This window comes from Aquarana catesbeiana, linkage group LG02 (assembly GCF_042186555.1).
Source record: "Aquarana catesbeiana isolate 2022-GZ linkage group LG02, ASM4218655v1, whole genome shotgun sequence".
In the NCBI taxonomy this organism is placed as follows: domain Eukaryota; kingdom Metazoa; phylum Chordata; class Amphibia; order Anura; family Ranidae; genus Aquarana; species Aquarana catesbeiana.
The window spans coordinates 179,764,427-179,786,430 of NC_133325.1; the positions used below are offsets into that span (position 1 = coordinate 179,764,427).

At 39.0% G+C, this 22,004-nt stretch overlaps 1 protein-coding gene across 3 annotated transcripts in view; it reads left to right on the forward strand.

The window, feature by feature from the left end:
• The window catches only part of SARNP (SAP domain containing ribonucleoprotein), a 136,073-nt gene that overhangs the window by 54,836 nt on the left and 59,233 nt on the right, over positions 1-22,004 (forward strand). For 2 of the 3 annotated variants that reach the window (XM_073613945.1, XM_073613944.1), the window contains 5 exons: positions 7,547-7,598; positions 9,148-9,221; positions 9,381-9,409; positions 9,980-10,005; positions 10,271-10,339. In XM_073613945.1, coding sequence (XP_073470046.1) covers positions 7,547-7,598; positions 9,148-9,221; positions 9,381-9,409; positions 9,980-10,005; positions 10,271-10,339 — 250 coding nt within the window. The remainder of the gene's footprint in view (positions 1-7,546; positions 7,599-9,147; positions 9,222-9,380; positions 9,410-9,979; positions 10,006-10,270; positions 10,340-22,004) is intronic. The other variant, XM_073613946.1, reaches the window with a different exon arrangement.

The window sequence follows — 22,004 nt, forward strand, 5'->3', positions numbered from 1 at the left end:
CCAGTTTCCAAAAGGGGCACAGGGTTTTGCTCAGAAACCAAACAAGGACACAAGGCCCATTTTGGACCTAAGGTCCCTGAACAAGTATCTATTAATACAATCCTTTCGGATGGAGTCTGTCCGCTCAGTAGTAACCTCACTTCAGAGGGGAGACTTTTTAGCCTGCATCGATATAAAGGATGCGTACTTGCACATACCTATCTTTCAGCCTCATCAGAGGTTCCTACATTTTTTCAGTTTGTGGCTCTACCCTTCGGGCTTGCTACAGCTCCCCAGGTGTTCACAAAGGTCCTAGCACCAGTACTGGGTCTTTTAATGGCCCAAGGGATCCTGGTACTCTGGTATCTGGATGACCTCCTGCTCAGAGATCACTCAGTACAGGCTCTAGAACAGAACATAATGTATACAGTGCGGTATTTGAAAAGCTTAGGCTGGATCATAAATACCGAAAAGTCAGCCTTGAGACCAGCTCAAAGTCTAAGGTATTTAGGTCTGATCCTAAACACAGTTCAAGCAAGAGTATTCTTGCCACCCATAAGGATCTGTGCCCTGAAGGATCAGGTGCATCAGGTAAGGGGTACCGGACAACCCTCCATTCGGTATGAGTCTTCTAGGGAGGATGGTATCCTCCTTCGAGGCAGTGCCCTATGCCCAGTTCCATTCCAGGCTGTTACAACAAGACATCTTGTTGGCTTGGAACAGATGAAGAAAAGCCCTGGATTATCCAATGTGCTTATCTCTTCGGGCAGGCTTAATCCTAAACTGGTGGTTGCAGGATCAGAACTTGTGAATGGGAAAATCCTTTTTGCCTGTAACTTGGAGAGTACTGACTACAGATGCCAGTCTCTCTCAGGCTGGGGAGTGACCCTAGACAGGCTCACAGCTCAAGGGAAATGGTCAGGGACAGAGCAGATCCTGCCCATCAACGTCCTAGAATAACGGGCAGTACGTCTGGCCCTGCGGTCCTGGACGGTGGAGCTTCAGGACTGCCCCATCAGGGTTCAGTCCCACAATGCCAAGGCAGTGGCCTCTATAAACCACCAAGGCGGTACCAGGAGTCGTTTAGCTCTGAAGAAGGTGAACTAAATACTAGCCTGGGCAGAGGGACATGTGCCAATAATATTGGCAGTCCATATCCCGGGAGTAGAGAACAGGCAGATTATCTCAGCTGCCAGCAGATCTGCCCGGGGCAATGGTCCCTACAGCCAGAGGTGTTCCAGGAAATTTGCCAACGTCGGGGATGGCCAGAGGTCGACCTACTGGCATCCAGGTTCAACAACAAGCTTACAGGAGTTTGTGTCTCGAACAAGAGATCCTCTGGCAATTGTAGCAGATGCTCTGATAGTTCCATGGAGTCAGCACTACCTGGTTTATGCTTTCCCTCCAATCCCTCTCCTTCCACATTTGTTGCGCAGGATTCAGAGAGAGGGGCTTCCAGTCATTCTGGTGGCACCAGCCTGGCCCAGAAGGCCCTGGTTCCCGGAGATTGTGAGACTGATGATAGATGGGCCATGGACGCTTCCATGTCGCCCCGATCTACTGTCTCAAGGTCCTATATTCCACCCCAATTTACAGTCTCTAAATTTGACGACCCTGGCTATTGAAGCCAGGGTGTTAAAGGACCGTGGCATCTCAGGATCAATGGTGTCTACTCTAGTGAACGCTAGAAAAGCTGTTACTAGGAAGCTTTATCATAATGTCTGGAAGACTAATATTGCTTGGTGTGAAGCCAGAAAATGGCATCCTCAGAAATATGTGATTGGGAGAATTCTCTCTTTTCTACAGTCAGCTGTGGAAATCAAATTGGCTTTGAGTACAATCAGAGGTCAGGTTTCAGCCCTATCAGTATTCTTCCAAAGGCCTTTAGCCTCCCATTCACTGATCCGAATCTTTATGCACGGGGCAACTCCCTTGCTTCCCCCCATTAGGTCACCTATGTGTCCTTGGGACTTGAACTTTGTGTCTGTGTTACAGAAACAACCATTTGAACCTATTAAGGAAATTCCATTAGACTTGCTGTCACACAAGCTAGCCTTCCTGATGGCTATCACCTCGGCTAGAAGGGTGTCGGAGTTGGCGGCCCTTTCATGCAGGGAACTGTACTTGATCCTGCACCATGAGAGTCGTGCCAAAGGTGGTGGCGGCCTTTCATTTAAATCAGGACATTATTTTCCCTTTTTTTTTCTCTCAGCCTCGTTTGTCAGAAGAGAGACGACTGCATTCTTTGGACGTTGTCCTGGCAGTCAAGGTTTATCTGTCTAGATCTGCGGAGATCTGAGGATCAGACTCTTGGTGAAAAAAAAAAAAAAAAAAAAGGACCCAAGAAGGGGTAAGCAGCTTCCATTGCCAATTGGGTCTGTCAGTTGGTCATTCAGGCCTACGGTCTGAAACATAAAGCTCCTCCCTTTAGGGTGAGAGCTCATTCTACCAGGGGTGTAGGAACCTCCTGGGCTTTTTGCCATCAGGTATCTGTGGCTCAGATTTGTAAGGCTGCCACCTGGTTTTCAGTGCACACATTCACAAAATTTTATCAAGTGGATGTTTGAGCAGCCGAAGATTCGGCTTTCGGCCGCAGTGTACTGCAGGCTGCCATATAAGTTCTGATGGATATTGTGTGGCAGGGTGTCTCCCTCCCTTCAAGGCTATTGCTCTGGGACGTCCCAGCAAATAATGAATGTTAGCCTGACTCTGTGTCCCATGATGTATGAATAAGAAAATAGGATTATAGGATTATACTTGCCTATAAAATCCTTTTCTTTGCATACATCATGGGACACAGAGATCCCTCCCCTCTTTTTTGTGGATTTAGTGCTTGCTACATAACTAAAGTACTGCCTATATGGGAGGGGTTATATAGGGGATCACGTCCTGTTTGAAGTCCTTTGGTTTACCAGTGTCCATTCACCTAATGATGGAGTATAACCCAGCAGGTAATTAGCCTGACTCTGTGTCCCATGTTGTACTCAAAGAAAAGAATTTTACAGGTAAGTATGATGTAAAAATCCTATTTTTTTTGTGCTATAAACAAAAAAAGTGACCATTTTAAAAAAGAAGAAAAAACTATTTTTTTTACTTTTTTTGCTATAATAAATGTCCCCCAAATTTAAAAAAAAAAAAAAAAAAAATGTATTCTACATATTTTTGGTAAAAAAAAAATCACAATAAGCATATATTGATTGGTTTGCGCAAAAGTTATAGCATCTACAAAGTATAGGAAAGATTTATGACATTTTTATTTAATATTTTTTTTTTTTACTAGTAATGGCGCTGATCTGCGATTTTTAGCGGTATTGCGACATTGTGATGGACAGATCGGAGACTTTTGACACATTTTTGGGACCATTGACACAGCGAACAGTGCTATAAATATGCGCTGGTTACTGTATCAGTGTCACTGGCAGGGAAGGGGTTAACACTAGGGGGCGATCAAGAGGTTAACTGTGTGTTCCCTCACTGTATTCTAACTGTGTGGGGATGGAACGAACTAGGAGAGATGACAGATCGCGCTGTCCCTACTTTGTAGGAACACATGATCTGTCTTCTCTCCTCTGACAGCACAGCGATTTGTGTGTTTTTCTCATACACAAATCCCCGTGCTGGCTCTCGTGCACGCGATCGCATGTGGCTGGCGGCGATCGGGCCTGCCAGCCACGCGCATCGGGTCCTCCGATGTGCAGTGGGTGCGTGCGCAGTATATCTGCATGAGGCGGTCAGGAACCGGTTAATATGGAGATGTATAAAAAAAAAAAAATCATCAGTTAAAGGTTCCACTCACAAGGTGACAAACAATGCCCTGACAGGCTATGGGAGTGATCCTGCATGGGGTCTAAGAAACAGGCCTCGCTTGAACGGCGGCTCTGAAGGGGGAGAGTAGGAGGACGCTGAGAGCAAGAGCCGGTGGAGTCCTGTCAAGCCTTCGGGTGGAGTAACCAGTCGAGACACGTTTCAGAGGCTAGTCATGCCTCCTTCCTCAACCGATAAGATCAGCGAGGACTGTTTCTTAGATCCCCTGCAGGATCACTCCCAGAGCCTTGTCAGGGCATTGCTTGTCACCCTGTGAGTGGAACCTTTTTATTGTTCTGTTTTTTTTTTCATATACTTCTCCATATTAAACTGTGCTACACCATTGGTTGCCTGGCGTCTCTCTTCCTCTCTCTTCTTGCGTTTTAAATTAATTAGCTGATTAGTTTGACACCATGAGTCTACAATATTGAACTTCTTCACAATATTCTAATTTTCTGAGATACTGAATTTTGGGTTTTCGCTAGCTGTAAGCCATAATCCTCAATGAAAAAGAAATGCTTGAAATATATCACTCTGTGTAATGAATCTATAGAATGAGTTTCACTTTTTGAATTGAATTACCGAAATTAACTTTTTGATATTGTGGTTACATAGAGATGAATAAATATTTCCTGCCCAAACCCAAGTTACCTGCGTTTATCGAAGTTACCTGCGTTTATAGTCCCTTGTGGTATATAATACTTTTTTTATAAAATGTTTTTATTTGAATGTCTTATGCTGGCCATACACTATACAGAAAATCGGCCGAACCCATTTTCGAAAAACGAACGTTCGACCGTGACCGCAAACGATCGTGCCATCATATAATGTCCGATAATCTGTTCAGTGGACATGAATAAATAATTTTGTGTTCGTTTTTTTACATATACCTAGTGCAGGCAGTTCGGACGGGAAACACATTAACCTTGCAATTTATCGTACGTTCGGCAGAAATTTTCCAAACATGCCGTTCGTTTTTTTTCCACAAAAACGTCACAAACGATTATCGATTTGTACCCACTAACTTGCCGAAAAACGAACGAAGTGTCCATACGAACGATTTTTCGGCCGATTTTTCGTATAGTGTATGGCCAGCTTTAGTTTCTACCATTTCACTTAAAATTGCATGAGCTTAGACTATGCATCTTTTCTTCTTTTTATTGGTTCTATAGGGTTATTTTGTTTTCTTCTTAAATGATCTTTTGTGCATGGTTGTTACCAGTAGATGGCACTGTGTACTCATCTAAAGAGGGTAACAATTTTTTACTTTAGAACATTGCATCTGTTAAGAACTGTGCACACTATCATTGCTAAAAATTATGAACTGTTATTAAAAAAATAATAAAATAAAATCATGTCGGCGTTATTATAAGTTTGAGTGCTAAGAAAAATAAAATGATGCTGTATATTTAATTGCAAGTTTGTAGCAGTCACCAGCAAATCACTTTAGTTAACTGCTTTTTTAAAAAAATTTTACATATTTTAAGTGCTCATCTACATAATTCGAGGCTGTTTAATACGTTTTCACAAAAAAAAAAAAAAAAAAAAAAAAAAAGTTTGTTTCAAGATACTACATAAACCATAATGTGCATCGAAACCCAGGAACAATATAGTGGTATAATATATTGCATCTTATCAGACCCTGTGTGTGTGTGTGTGTGTGTGTGTGTGTGTGTTTTTTTTTTCCTTAGGCTTTTTATTTTTACCTGGGGATGAAGGCAAGAAGTGTATTAGGGCTGCAGAATACCTTGCCCTCTTTTCACCTCCATAGCATGAAGAAGGTGGTAGAAATTGTTCTGTAGTCCAGAGAACTGGAAACAGTGCTAAATGAGGCAGAAAGAGCAGGAAGCTGCCCTACTAGTTTTTTGGCACAATAAACCAGAATTTTTTGGCATGTATTGAACAGCTCTAACATAGTACTTTCAGATGTATATTTAAAAGAAAAAGGCAGCAAATATGAGGTATTCATTGTTAAGGTATAAATGACCTTTTATTTTGTTTTTTGGACCACAAGCATGAATTTGCTTTATTACAGGTATTTATAAAATGCAGACACAGCGCTTTACATACTATACATTTATATCAGTCTTTATAGATCATAACTCTATGTAGATTGCGTGTGTCTTGAACTGTTTTTCATGTATGTCCTTGGAAATGAAGACATTTTCTGTTCTTTTTTATATGAATAGTCCTACTTCTATGTAACTACTCCGCAGCACTGAACTTTTATAGCCTGCAACCAACATGCTTCTTCTACCTACAGGGCATTTGTGTTTTTGTTAACATGTTAGCTATCTGCATCTACCTGGGAAGGGTTTTAAGCCTAGGTTCACGTGTAAGCAGTTCTGCATGCTCACATGTATGCGGGCACAGTACCGCATTTATTTAAATGGGCTGCCGTACCTGCGATTCCTGCAGAAAAAAGGTCCCTGCACCTTTTTAAAAATGCGGCCCCCATGGAAACATGCTTTTTTTTCAGTGCACACATTTTCTTAAAAGCAGCGCCCTTTCTGTGTGCCTGAGGGAATGCATGCAATTTACAAACCTTCCCACACCTGCACAGATGTAAAGCTAGCCTAATGGTTATAAAAATATATCTAATGATTTGACATGTTTTAAAGAAAAAGAAACAAGGTTTCAATCATGTTCATACTCCTTATTGGCTTGGTTTCATGCATGCGTTGTTAAAAGGATGAAAATAATTTTTCATCTTGTAGTATTATATTAGATGCATGCTTCTTGCTCTGTTATGACGCAGAACTTGTACGCAGGTGATGTGGTCAAGTTGAGCAGGTGTTCCTGTAAGTGTCTCCCCCTCCAAGAATCACAGTTGTCTTTATTTAATTAGCAAGGGTTTAGAAAGGACAGCCATGGTGGTCATGTTGTTTGGAATGGACAGATTGCCTTGACCTGATGTTACATTGACTAAACTATGGGCACAAAGAAAATGGCACATTTTAAAATGCCTTTTGATGAGTCCTAAAACTTGCAGTGCGTATTGACTTCTCTGGGGTGTGTGGAATGGCACGTCCTGTCCTATGACCCCACTGTGCTTCCTGTGAAAGTTGTTAAACCTTTTACTGCCCCATGGGAAAAACTTCTTCCAAGATTTTGGAACAAAAGCATTGCAGTGTTCCCCCTGAGTGAGCACCTCTGCTTTTATGGGGCTCTTACGACCCACACTTTATGGGAGAAAGCTTTTTAAGGGCCTGACACCACTTGACTTTCATTTTGCTTTAAAGCCTGGGAACTTCCTACAAAGAAAATGTCCTTGTGTCACAGCCATAGGGGCAAGTTTGACACTTTTGTCCTCTTGTTGGAAATGAAATTATTGCTTGCTGGAAATCTTTCTTCTATGAAAGACCACCTTCACTTCCAGATGATGCTCCCTGTGTTTTCATAATGAAGAAAATACCTGTATGCAATCCATGTGGCCACTCCCAGTTAATTTGATTGACTTCACTCCTGCTCTTGGTGAACCTGAAGACTGCAACAGTTTAATCTATACGTTTTGGAAATTTGAATAATTGTTTGAAAATTGCAGTGACAAACATAATGATGTACATGCACTAAATTAAGATGTCTTTGCCTTTTATTGCTTTACCTTGAACTAACTTCCATTTACAGCAACATTCAACCATCTAAAGCCTTGCACTACTATAATATTATAAGGATTAAAAAACAAAAGAAAAAACATTCTTTCACTTTTTGAATCTATGAAAGATAGTGTGGCTTAATATATTCTGTCTTCTGTTTTGTACAGAGAAACGGAGACGAAAGTGGTGAAGATAACAAGTGGGGTGCCTCTGGCTGACGTAAGAAATTGATTTGTATTATTAAACTATGACTGTAAATTACTGATATGATTCAGTCAGTGCCTACAACTGCTAAATAAAAACTTTTGAAAATTACACGAAGTTCAGAAAACTACCAATACCAACTTAGACCTAAAGGTACACACATGTCCAGAAATTGAGATCTTTAAAAGTTATGTAATATTGCCTTGCAGTCTGTTCTTCTCTACGGAATAACTGATTTTCTTGTGTGGGATTTTTTGGGAAAGGCAGCCGTGTGTGTGTGTGTGTGTGTGTGTAAGAGAATCTCTTTCCTGTATTCCATTATCATAGCAGCCTCATACTATCTACAAATGTTATAGAAACCTCTTTTTACAGCATTACTTCATATTTTGTGGCCCTTATTTAGTAAAAAACAACAACCAAATGCCCATTCAACAGGACTGTAGATATCTTCAAAGTTTTCTCATCTGTGTCTACTGTAGATCAGTTACGCATGCAGTATATAACATTAACTCGAAGGCTGCTTTAAATTAAACCATCCATGAGAGACATAAGGAGGCTGTTGTGCTTGCCTTCTATTGCGTCTTGCCTGGGTGTCATGTTATTCCTCCCCGTCAGTACTTATGTAGTCCTCAACCTGTATATATAGATCAGAATTTGTAAATTCACTTGGTTGTTATTTGTTCCACATCGATGACTTAAGAAAATAAACAAAACTAGCTAGAGGTTTAACATGGTAGCCAGCACTAACGTTGTCAGGACGTTGCTAGCTATGGCAGCCTTCACTCTATAAGCCCAAGGATTTTCTCTTTAGCTAAAGCTATAAAAATATATAGAAACTGCTTTTACACTGTGATCAAGTAATTGGCCAGGGTTTCAAAGTGTGCATTATATCCTAGAATTTCCACCTCCTTGTCGAAGTGGAGGACCCCTTTAATTACATTTCTGTACTCCTCCGCTTTGTAGAAGGGAATTGCGCAAATATGTATGCGAGTGACACTTTTATATTAAAGTAGAAGTTCAGCCCAAAACTAACTAACTCTAAATCTACTGGCAGCCACATTCTAAGATAAATCTATCTAAACCAGTAAAGCAAAAATCTCTATACCTACATACCTTTTCTGCAGCCAACCCAGTCCCACACTGAGCTGTCAGCGACGGTTTCTCTGTGTAGGCGTGTGCAGGAGAGGCAGCTGACAATGGAAGCCCCATAGTAAGTCTATGGGTGACGTCACTTCCCAGGCATTTTCCAGCTGTTGTCTGCTGTCTCTTTCACACAGCATCCGCCACTTGAGACCAGACCGGATTGGCTGCAGAAAAGGTAAATTTAGCGATTTTTGCTTTTACAGGGTTGGATAGATTAGTTTTAGAATGTGGCTGCCAGTAGATTTCGCGTTATTTAGTGTTAGCCCGAAACTTCTACTTTAAATGCCCATTTTTATTGATCTGTGCAGAGCAATAGTTTAGGTGGTCACACTCCAGCAATGTTTTGTCAGATTTAAATGTTGCAGAGCAAATCTTATCTGGTGATTTTTTTTTTTTTTTTTCCTCTCTCCCCCTCCCACAGAGACTTCAGAAAAGAGCTGAAAGGTTTAATGTTCCTGCCAATTTGGATAGCAAAAAGGCAGCTCGTGCTATACGGTAAGTATTTTTTTATGGGTGTCATTTTGGAGCTTTTGCATATGTAGCACATGCAGACTAATTATGACAGTTATGCACTAATATACTGCAACCTCAACTTTTGTATTTAAATATTCTCCATTACATGTGCTCACCATTTGCTTTTTGTTTCCTTGTAAGGTTTGGTCTTCCTTCCACTGAGCAGAAAGGTGAGAATAAGAATGGATTTATCAGTCTTGAGAATTAGGTTTCATGTACACTGCTGCTGGTAAACAGACGTTTTAGGAGCAGTTGGGCATTTTTTTTCAGCTGCCACTGGACTCTCCTGTATGTTATCTTATCAGCACATGTACACAGGGTCGTTTATAATAGTTTCTAGGCAGTTGAGTTCAGAAGCATTTTTTGGAAAGCAAAAATATGCATTCAGAGGCATTTGAAACACCAAATGCTTGTAACGGCCTGTAAACGCGGTAACTCGCATTTAGCCGCGTTTCGTTTACAGGTGTTTTTAATGGAGATACATTTTTGACTATTTGAAAAAAAAAATTTAAGAACACTCCTAAACACAAACGTGGCAAAACTGACTTTTTTTTTAAACGTTGTTTACTATCCATCAAGTTAATTTGTTCAGGGGAGGTTGTAAAACGTCCCGTGTACATGAAGCCTTAGGGATTGTTTAGCTGTATTGCTCCAAGTATTGATGCCTCTCCATTTATTTGTTTTGTGGCAGTTCTTCTGAATAACAATATATTTTTTTTTTTTTTTTTTTTTTTTTTTAGGGCAGACCACAGGTGTAAAATCCCTGGTAAGTTTCCATTGTTGCCACCCATAGTCTAAAATAATGCATTTAGCGTTAAATTTTTACTTTGAAGAGTAAAAATGAATATTTGGACTTGGGGTATGTTACATCATTGTCACTTTTTTTTTAGTGCAGAATTGCAGCAGTTATTTGTGTTGAAAGTTTTTAAACCTAGTATTAGATTCTTTCACCATGATGGATTTTTTTTTCTTAAAATATTCCCAATCATAAACAAACTTTTATGAATTGGTGAAAAATATTTCTCATCTAGGTGAATGTTGATAAACTTAAAGTGAGAGCCCAAAGGTTTGGTGTCAGCGTTTCTCCAGTCACAAAAAAGGTAAGGGATTATTAGTTTTCTGCATGATGACAGTTAGCTAGTTTTCTTTTTTTAGTTTTTTTTTTTTACCATAACGGTAAGTAGGGTTTAGCCATACCAGGTACATGGTCATACACAGAAAAAATGTGTGATGAAAATCTGGCATGTGTTTTCAAGGGAACAAGCCCTTACTCTGATCAGGTCTGGTACTCTAATATGCATGACACAAAAGTCACAAAGGCTTGATACAAGCATCATTTTATAAATCTGCTAAAAGCCAGACCATTCTCTAATTTTTTCCTGTGTTGATGTTTGAGTATCAGCAACATTTGGATTTGCCTTTGCTACAGGCAAAATGGGAAGGATGATAAAGGATAACTTTGTGAAAACGTTAGGCTGCAGATTACTTAAAAAATGAATCCAAATTACATTGATTTCTGTATGCAGGTTACGCTTTTTTATTTAAAATGTTTTAATTGCAAAAGAGCGTTAGGAATACCAGAAGCATTTTATAGCATAGCTAGTGATTTTTACCCCTCTGTATTCTGAAATGTATTGTACACTATTCTGTTTTTGTACATCAGCCCCATAGACCCTGTGTTGTGAGATTTTCGTTTATTTTTTTTTTTATAGTTGAAAAATTTTGAATCTGCAAAATATTAATAAAGTACGCAGTTTGGTCTGGCTGGTTTCATTATACTTGTTAAAGGCATATAGGTGCAGAAATGTAGTTGGTTGGAATTGAGTAGTAATTGGAAATGAATATGCATTGTCTAAGAAACTATTTGACATACAAAATGTGAAAATTAAATTTCTCAAATGTTTTAATAAAACATATTGAGATCATTCTCAAAACACCCTTACAACTGTTGTAACACAAATAATTGGGAGGATTGACCTTAGTTTATAGCTTAATAGCACAAAGGCTTCCTGGGTTTATGTAGCATGGAATAAACGGGATGTTACTGTGCCAAATGTGTTCTGATTCTTTATTTGGGCATTTTACTATTTGCAGATGCTTTGTATAGGCAAATTGTTGAGTGTTCTGTAACGACTGCATATAGAGTGTAAACAAGTCATAACCTTTGTGTGGGTATTACATTGACTGTGTGTGGTTTTGTTTTGTTTTTTACGTTTGTTGGCTTGAATACTAGTTCTACTGCTGTTTTGCAGAACTGACCAACATATGGAAGGAGGGTAGAGGGAGAGCAACTGCTTTTATCTAATCCAACAATTCTTAACTAAGAGTCACTTGTAATGTGTATGTTTGACCCTCCCAGGTGTGCCCTCGTGCTACGCCTCCATCCGATCACCATTTCACAAAATTCCACCTCAAGCAAAGTAAATCTCACACTGTAGTGTTATCCTGCAATAAGATGCATTTATGAGGGTCCAGTTAACTGCCTTTGTCTTGCACTGTGCATGACATAGTCACACCTCCTTGTTGGAAAGGTTATTGCTTCTTTTTAATAAATACAAGAACCCTTCCCCCAGCTAATTTATGGCTCTTTCATTCCTTCTATTTTTTGTGAGCAGCATTCCAAATTTGAAACGGTTATCTTGGAACATTTTCTGTGTCTTTGTTTCTGGCTAGGATGTATTTTGTTTTCCAACTGTAATTTAGAAATATTAAATTGTTTAATAAATATAGGGAAAAAGTTACAAACCGTATACCCACGTCTGTGTCCATAGTTTAATACATTTCAGTTTCCCCACAGTAAGTAAACTTTAAAGTGGATGTAAACCCTCACATATACCTAGTGAAGCGAACAGCCTCAGATGATACACAGAGATTAAACAAATCTCCCTACATAAGTTTTGCATGTATATCTGCTGTCTTCAGCTTTATATACTGTTTAGAAAGTTCAGATCATGTTAGATTTTCTCTTCCTGTTCAGCACTGCAGTGAAGCCTGGGTATACAGCCCAGACAGCTGTTTGGAGGAAAGCCCCCCCCCCCCCCCCCCCTTCCTCATAGGTGGAGACTTTCAGAGCTGATCGTTGAATAGTTCAGGGCTCTGCTAATCTATTTAAAGCATCCGCCCCAACACAAAACTCAGGCTGCTTTTATCATATGTAAATAAAAAAGTGCAGCGCTAAAAATATACTTGCAATATATAACAATGCATATAACAGGTGAAAAGATTAATAAAGTGCATTCATTGCAATCAATAGTGTATGAGCAATATAGGAAATTAATAGCAAAATATTGCATAAAAAAAAGAAATAGGCAAAAAATTTAAAAAAACATGTACTAATTGAAGTACAATAAGTTCCATCAAGTGCGCAAAACCTAAAATTCAGCTAGAGATGAATTTCAAGCATAAATATCAGTGCAATATATAGGTACCCCTGATGATGTCATTTATGACAAAACGGTTGTCAGGACTGATTACGTACACACGCTACTGTGCATGCACAACCATCTGGCCATTTGCAAGGGTTTCGTTTGGATTTATGTATCTACAGTATCTGCCTGCATTTTACTAATCTGATGTAAGTGCATTACCTTTTATTCAAGTTTGAAGCTGATACAGTATCGCACTATGTGGAGCCTTTTGTTCCATATTCCGTAAACTTCAGCTTGCTGATCCATTGATGGTTTTTGGCACTACTTCCTGGTTTGTTGAGAGCCTTCTGGTTTACCAATTAAGGACACCTGAGAGAGCACCTGGGCTTTTCTTCAGTGGATCAGAGAGTGTTGTATGACCTCCCTGAGTAAGGGGTGGTCGCAGGCTTTCTGGTAAGCCTCCATTTTTTACTCTGGTGATGGGTGTCACACAACTGGGTGTCTGATCATCATTTCAACACAGTTTTGCAATTGACTTTACACATGGACTTTAGTCCCAGAGATCTGCACCCTTTTTATATATTGCACTGATATTTATGCTGAATTTTAAGTTTTGCGCAATTGATGGCACTTATTGCACTTTAATTAGTACATGTTTTAATTTTTTTCACATTTTTTTAATGCAATATTTTGCTCTTTCCTATATTGTTCATACACGATTGCACTGAATGCACTTTATTAATCTTTGCACCTGTTATATGCATTGTTATATATTGCAAGTATATTTTTAGCGCTGAACTTTTTATTTACATATTGTTTGTGCCTGGTATCTGGGTTATAGTGCACAGCTGCTGTGAAATCATTGTAGAAATCTTGTGACAACGCTAATTCGAAATGTGATTTGCTGTAGTTTTCTAAGTTTTTTTTTATGAACAATCTCATCGCTTCTGCCAATGCCTTACCAAACAGAAAACCACTAGCCCTTAACCCTGCCAGACGAACAGACTGCCAAATAACCAGTGGCACACAGTACAAAAGTAAATATGCAGATATAGGGGTAGGAATGCTTTGTGATCAGTAATAGTTGATGACTTAACCTGTAACAGGCGGTCTGCCTAGATAGTACTGACTAAAAACAAATTCAATTTAAAAAAAAATGAAATTGTCTAATAAAAGATGAAAAAGAAACGAAAATCCTGAATTATCATAAAGTTCTATATAAGGCTAGTCCCATGCAGTAGACAAAATAAATCTTTACACTGAAATTAGTCCAAGGCAGCCAGGCAATCCAGAGTGGGGAGCTCCAGGTACATGCAGAGAGAACAGTGCAAAGGTTTCTATAGTGTAGCAAGTTAAAATGTGGTAAAATTTAGAAAATCATAAAATGCACTCGTAAAGAAGGAAGTCTATATAGCAAAACAGCAGTGTTTGGAGGCATCCTGTTACTCCTACAGATTACACAGCCTTGGCCAGGGTTAACAGCTGAGGTTGCTGAATCAATATTACAGCCACTGGACTCTGTCAAACAAAGTCCTGCCCTCGGGAGGGGTATCAGTCATGAGGCGAGTTCAGGGAGACCCTCCCTTTCTTCAGGGAAAGGATTAAAGTATCAACAGACTGTTACTCAAGATGGCAGTGGTTATTAATGACATCCCTTTGCAACATCATACAATGTATCTAAAGCCAAATTATTTATTTATTTTTTGATCGAGCGTTGAAGTGTTTAAAATAGTTTCTCAGGCATTTAGGCTTTTGCGCTGTCTGTATCCCTACTGTGGAGAATGACCCTCTCCATTTGTCCTGGTAACCACTGTCACTGGAACTAAAATAAAGGGAAATCCTAAATTAGGAGTTGTCACAAGAACAGGAATATAAAAAAAGTTTTTGAAAGGAAGCACTTGAACCAGCGACAGTTTTGTCTTGTACAGTGAAATATTGGGACACAAATTACAAAAAAACCTGACTGGTTTCTACCATTCCCTAGTCTACCCAAACTGGGAAGGATGGGGGAAAGTGCTTTAGATATACAGTACTTAAAAGAGCAGGGTAGTAGAGAGGCCACAGGTGTACTGCAAAAAACTCTTTAGCTACTTTTTTGTACCAGTTTTATAGGTGTGGCTGGCTGATGTGTGGTCTTCACCTCAAATACTCTTTCCTTGCAAGAATTGTGGGCTTCCATAGTTACAGAACCCTGTTGTAACGTATGCCGTCTAGACTTCTCCTGGCTAGCTGTTTTTAAAAAAAATTGGAAGTTAACTTTATGGACTTGGTGCTTCTACCCGCTGACCCCTATGTAACTGCAGTAGCAATGTGGAGGTCGGCAGAAGGGCCATCGAACGGAGTGCCCTTCAGCAGCAGTAGAGGTAATAATTTACTCTCTTATAGGGATATCCTTCTGGACAATTTTATTTACCTCATAGGGATGCTTTAAACTGCAGTTCTACATTATAGTTGTTTTTTATTATACACTAAACTACTTAATTCAGTGCCAGCTAGGTTTTCCTAGTTTGAAGATGTCTTGTCAATCTGCAAAATTAGGGAGATGACCTTTTTCTGTAAAGAGTAATTCCAGAATTTAGCTTTATCATTAATTTAGAATCAATATATTAACTTGTTCATAATACATTTGCACTTTCTAAAGCCAAGTTGTTGAAAAATACAGAAAGCCTGTCGCGTTTTGAGAATATTGCCTTATATATATATTCTGTAACACATGAAACTGTTAGAAAAGTAACAGCTCTGGCCTGATGAGTCTTTCAGATGCACGATTTTGTAGCTGTGAATTTAGTTAGACGAGCTGGGTTTAGTTATTAGTCACATTAACGTCTAAATGTAAAGCACGGGTCACAGGCAACTTATTCATATATCATGGGTTATAAGCTTGTACCTTCAGGTGATTGGACATCTAACAAGCTTTTGAGGACATGTCTACCCGAGACCATTCCTCTATGAGGCGGAATTCTAGGGGGGGTGAAGAGGACGTAGAAGCAGTGTTGGAGGAAACTGCAGAAGATATCTCTCCCCCACATCATCACCATATTGAAGCAGGAGCTTACCATAATATGCTTGCTGATGATGAAACGCTTGTTGCAGCTGTCCATGGCATTGTACAGGCAGACCCATATCTCTCTCTATTATATATATATATATATATATATATATATATATATATATATATATATATATTCTCTATCTATCTATATCTATCTTTTTATTTATATTTTTATTATTATTTATTAGATGCTCTTAAAAGCTCTCCAACTAGGCAGGCCCTGCCCTGCAACCAGCTCCAGCTGCTATTTCAATATGTCAAACCACAACTAACTGGACCAGGGCAATGAACAATAAGCATGTCCCAGTCTTTAATGATTGTGCAGTTGCAGAACAATTAGAGTCTTCCATCTGATCTTTTTTGTGTAGATTCCCTGGAACATGTCCTGAGACCAATGTCCAGCGGTTATCTCTGTTTATATGCGTGGGGTTCACAGGCTAAAGGCTTGGTTGTCAGGCTTGCAAAACACACCTCAGGTATGCCTTTTCAGGGAAGATGCCCGTTTGGTGCGCCACTTGATCTGTTCATTAAGGAAGTCACAGGTGGAAATGTTTTGCTGCCTCAGAAGAAGGTAACAAAACCCTCCTTCAGGTGCATTTACCTTCACGCTCCTTCCATGTTTTAACTTCAAGCCCTGCTCCAAAATCCTCTCCACAATAAAGAGGCGCCCTCACTCTTAGGAGTGGGAGACATCGGCTACATAAATCTCACTAACCTTCAGAGTCTCCAACCCTGCAAGTACAGTAGATGGGTTACCAGAGTCACAAAATGACTAGGTGTTCCGCTGCAAATTAACTGTTCTACAGCTCTTCGTTCATTCATTCTAGATACGTCTTCTTAAATAGTTATTTTTTCCAAAAATAAAAAAAAAAATTCCTTCTGTTTATTTTCACCTATTGGGATTCAGTGATATTCCTGCAGTGACCACTGTTAATTTCGTAAACTAAAACATTTTAGTCGACTAAATGAATATTATTTTAGTCGACTAAAATACGACTAAAACAACTGAGCTGACTAAAATACGACTAAAACTAAAATGGCATTTTAGTCAAAAGACTAAAATGGGACTAACAATTAAAATTACGTTTTAGTCAAAAGACTAAGACTAAAACTAAATTGAAATTTGACTTCAAAATTAACACTGGTCTGTAGTGCGTGTTCATACCTCAATGTAATAATAAATAACATTAGATTTTTCACTCCAGCAGTATGAGTTTGCAAATTGTAAAGAATTGTTAACTAATGCATTACAATTGAATTACACCCATTAGATTTTAGACGACTAAAATGAGTATTAGTAGACTAAAATATATTGGAGATTTTAGTCGACTAAAACGTACTGGAGATTTAGTCGACTAAATGCGACTAAAACAATTGCAGAAGACTAAAATGCCATTTTAGTCCTAAGACTAAAACTATATCGAAATTTGCTGCGAAAATGAACACGGGCAGTGTTATTATCCGCATGGAAACTCTTTTCCCCACTATCAGTTTGAAGTAGTAATTCACCTAGACAAAAAAAATCTTCCTCCTATACAGTTGGAAAACTCCTTCATAAGACAAGAGTCTGCCTGGCTCAGTAGCAGATCTCCCAATCCTTGACCGTTCGGGGAACGGAGCCCATTCTCTTGTACAACACTGGAGCTCAGAGCGATCCAGATGTCTAACTCTGGACCCTCCCCTTCTGGAGGGGCACTAATTCATGGTACAGTTTGACAATGCCGCCATAGTGACATTCACCAATTAACCAACAGTCCCTTGGCTCACAGGTGGTTTAACTGCCAAATATGGAGAAAGGCAATTTTTTTCTTATTGGACAAATACTCATTGTCCACAAATTTCTCCAATCCACCTATTCGGAGTGGGCAGCTGATTTTCAGTTTACACCATCTGGACCAAGTAAAGTAGTATTTTTCATACAGACAATACAATGTATTATGCCACACCCTTTCTAATCAAGGCCCTCGATTTCACCAGTCTTCACAGCCTCTAGCCTCTCAGCCAAAGCTGTTGAAACCCAGATCCAAAGGAACAGAGGGATCTCTAACTCTGTCATTGCTACCCTGCTGGATGCAAGAAAAATCCACATTCAGGAACATTTATTATCGCTCCTGGCAATCTTATTTAGCATGAATTTAGAGAAGTATATTCAATTCGAGTTTATTTTGTACCCCTAGTCTAGCCCCCCTAGTCAGTTTAAGACCAGAATCTAGCTCTCAATGCCCTTAAAGGTCAGGTTTCAGCTTTATCTCTCTCTTCTAAGGCCTCGGGCTTGTCTTTCTGCACAAGAACCTTCAAGTTCCTCCTTGTATCAGGCCCTCTTTGTGGCACCCTGTGCCCCCTGGAGACCCTAACTCAGTTCTTTTTCCTGTGCAGTAACCAACCTTGCAGTCACTGTGGACAACTCCCTTAGAATCCCTGACCAACATAGTAGCCTTTTCCAAAACATAGCCTACATTTGATGCATCTCAGAACTGGCGCTCGGGGATGGGCGGCCCGTGTGCCCTTGAGCCCTCAAAAGCTTGCCAGTGTCCAAGCACCTGAAGGTACACGACTATATCCCATAGTGTATGAATAAGTCTCTTTTGTTCTGTACTAGGGATGCACCAATACCTTTTTTTTTTTTTTTTTTTTTTTTTTTAATACTCGCCAATGCCAATTACCGATACCTACTGCAACTCTTTTGTTTACACTTCAGCTGTCAACAATGGTACAAAGCATTGAAAAGTCATTTACAAATGAAATAAATTGATTTTGTTTTTTAATTTTGTGTTTTTTTTTTTAATGTGAAATGTGTAAATATATGTTAATATATATGTGTGAAAATATTCACTAACAAGGCAAACAAAAAAAAAAAAGTTTTAATTGTTTATCGTTTCTAAAATAGACGTGAACAAAAAAAAAAAGCAGGAAAATAATAAATAAATAGAGCAGAATAGGGAGTTAATTAAGGCTGATTAGAGTAACTTAAGAGTTAATAAGGGGTTAAACAGAAGAACATTTGTTCATCCCCACTGACAGCTCAAACAACTGAGCCTGAAAGTATCGGTTTCAGGTATCGGGTACCGATACTTGTGCAAATACTCGGTATCGGCGCAACTGTTCTGTACTGTACTCCAGGGTATAGAATTTTCAGCAAGTCAGAATTCCTTTTTTGACTCCTGAAATTTGTCTAGCGTTTATATTACTGCTTAGATAATGCTTAACCTCAAATTTCTTTGTCCAACAAACTATAGAGGTTGTTTATTCTCCACAAGAATCATTATTACTAAGTAACTTCCTCAATCTAACTTCAAGTGATTTATGCTATATGGACTTTTCTCTAGAGCTATGAATTGAATATTCTTGGGTATTATTTTGACATGCAAGATATAGGAAGCATTTGTTGCACAGCTTCAGTTATTCTTTACCAGTGTGTGTCCCCTAACCAGCCCATAAGTCTGTGTTTGAGAAGGTCTTTCTAACCTGAATGACTTCAACCTTGTCACCCCCAATCCCTCCTCCCTTTTAATTCTTCTTAATGAGGGCATATTTTAAATGTGGTCCCTGCGGAATTGTGGTCACTCATTGCAAAAGATTAGCTGCCCCAAACTGGCAGGCAAAATATTTGATGACGTTTTTTTTGTGGCAGGCGAGAGGCAGAGGTCAGCAGTCCTGCGGGGTTAATGTGTGTACAAAATAGCTACAGGAGAGGGCAGGGGGCACAAGAAGAATGGGTATGATTGTTTCAGGTTCACATGCGTGCTTAATTCAGATTTTTTATGATTATTATTTTACCTGCTTATTTTCTGTCGCGTTAAGAAATTCAATACACTGGCAGTCATTGTGTTACTCTAGTAAAGTGTTTAAATCAAACTTATGACTCTGTACTATAGATATTGAATATGAACTCTGTTCTATGTTTTAAGGCACAGTTTTGTATAAGCTGGGTACATATATATATATATATATATATATATATATATATATATATATATATATATATATATATAATTTTATTCTTCTCTTTCTTCACTTTTTTTTCTGCCTCATTTATCATAATGTCTTTTAAATGAGCATTGTCAGTATTGCCCCCAGCAATTGGAGCTTTCATTCCCAAAAGTTTTCTGCGTGGGTTTTGAATTTTATGGCAGCAAGACACAGTTCTTCACAAAATTACATTTACGGTATATTTTGAATATTTTATGGCATATTTATAAAGCAGTGGATGTTTCTGCATTCTCCTGGATATTAAAGTACACAGTCCAGGAAGGTTCACCCGCATGAAGTTTTTGGTTAATATCTCATTCATAGTTTTTGTAAATATTTCCCTAGGCAATACAAACCTTGCTAAAGATGATCTTCTAGTGTGGAGTATACAGTTGCAGGGGAAAGTTTATGTTCCTTTTGGTATTGTCTGGCTTTTTACAAAATCCGACAAAGACTCCGCGCTTAGGACAAAAAGAAGGTGTGCAGCCTCCCCTGATAGACCCTCTAGGGGGCTAATAGATGTAGTAAATTGGGGTAAATGGCGCTCCCTATACTTGGGGGAATAATTCTCCCTATTTATACAGAAAGGTGTACACTCCACACATTACACGCTTACATAAGCAAAAAGTGATGATCCACTAGTGATGGCCACCTATAATATATAACTGCATTCAATCAAATAAGTTGTGATATATAAATAGGTACCAAGAAAAAATATATATATCTAAATACCAAAATTCTGACCAATCAAAGCAAATAATAAAAAAGTGGCCATGGAAAAGCTAAAGATGAATATAAATATGTGAAAAATTAATAAAAATCAGTGATGTATCAAACCATAAATAATTCTCAGTGTTACATTGAAAAAAAAAATTACACTAAACATATCAATATCAAAATAAGTGCATCACAAACAAGTCCAGATGATAAAGCATCCCAAAAAATGGTGTCAAAAAAGAAAAAGGGAAAAAAATGGTGAAGCTCCAAAATGGCCAAAGTGTTCAGACAATCTAGTGACTCTTGTGCTGCCCCTTGTGGGTTCCCACTCACCAGCTCCTCATACCCCTACAGAGGTGGTAGGCATGTATGGATGATCGTGGATGGTCTCCTTTGGTAGCTCTACCATTGGCACGTACTTGCACCCACTACACCAAATCAAGGCGTCCAGACCGGTCATCCGCACAGCACATCCTCCACCACCACATCCAAACAATAATCCAGCAGCTCCTCAGGGCTAAGTCCTCATCGGAAGAGACAAAACTCCCATAGTGTAGTAACTTAAAAAATAATTTCAAAGGCGGCCTTTGAAAACATCTACGACGAAACGTGTAAGGCGGGGCTACGCACTTATGTCATTTCCGGTACAGAGACAGGGAGCCTGGAATGCAGCTGAGGCGCATGCTGTGAGCCGGCTTCCTGTATACCGCATTGACCATACGCTGTAGTGTTTCTGTTAGCCTTGTTCCCATTTTGGGAAGCTTTTGTTTTTAGATTTTTTTAAATAAAAGTATTTTTTAAATTACTACACTATGGGAGTTTTGTCTCTTCCGTTGAAGACTTAGCCCTGAGGAGCTGCTGGATTATTTCTTGGATATAGTGGTGGAGGATGTGCTGAGCGGATGACCGGTCTGGACGCCTTGATTTGGTGTAGTGGGTGCAAGTACGTGCCAACGGTAGGGCTACCAAAGGAGACCATCCACGATCATCCATACATGCCTACCACCCCTGTAGGGGTATGAGGAGCTGGTGAGTGGGGACCCACAAGGGGGAGCATAAGAGTCACCTGATTTGGTCGCGCACAAGAGTCACTAGATTGTCTCAACACTTGCCATTTTGGAGCTTCACAATTTTCCTATTGCCATTTTGGAACTTCACCATTTTTTCCTTTTTCTTTTTTGACACCATTTTTTGGGATGCTTTATCATCTGGACCTGTTTGTGATGCACTTATTTTGAAATATGTTTAGTGTATTTTTTTTTTTCAATGTAACACTGAGAATTATTTATGGTTTGATACATCATGATTTTTATTCATTTTTCACATATTTATATTCATCTTTAGCTTTTCCATGACCACTTTTTTATTATTTGTTTTGATTGGTCAGAATTTTGGTATTTAGATATATTTTTTTTTTCTTGGTTCCTATTTATATATCACAACTTATTTGAATGCAGTGTTATATTATAGGTGGCTATCACTAGTGGATCATCACTTTTTGCTTATGTAAGCATTGTAATGTGTGCAGTGTACACCTTTCTGTATAAATGGGGAGAATTATTGTCTGGCTTTTTGTATGATTGTCTGAACATCTTGTTTGAACATGGAAGCCATACAAATTAAAACCATTTTATATATTCACACATCTTAAAATGTCGA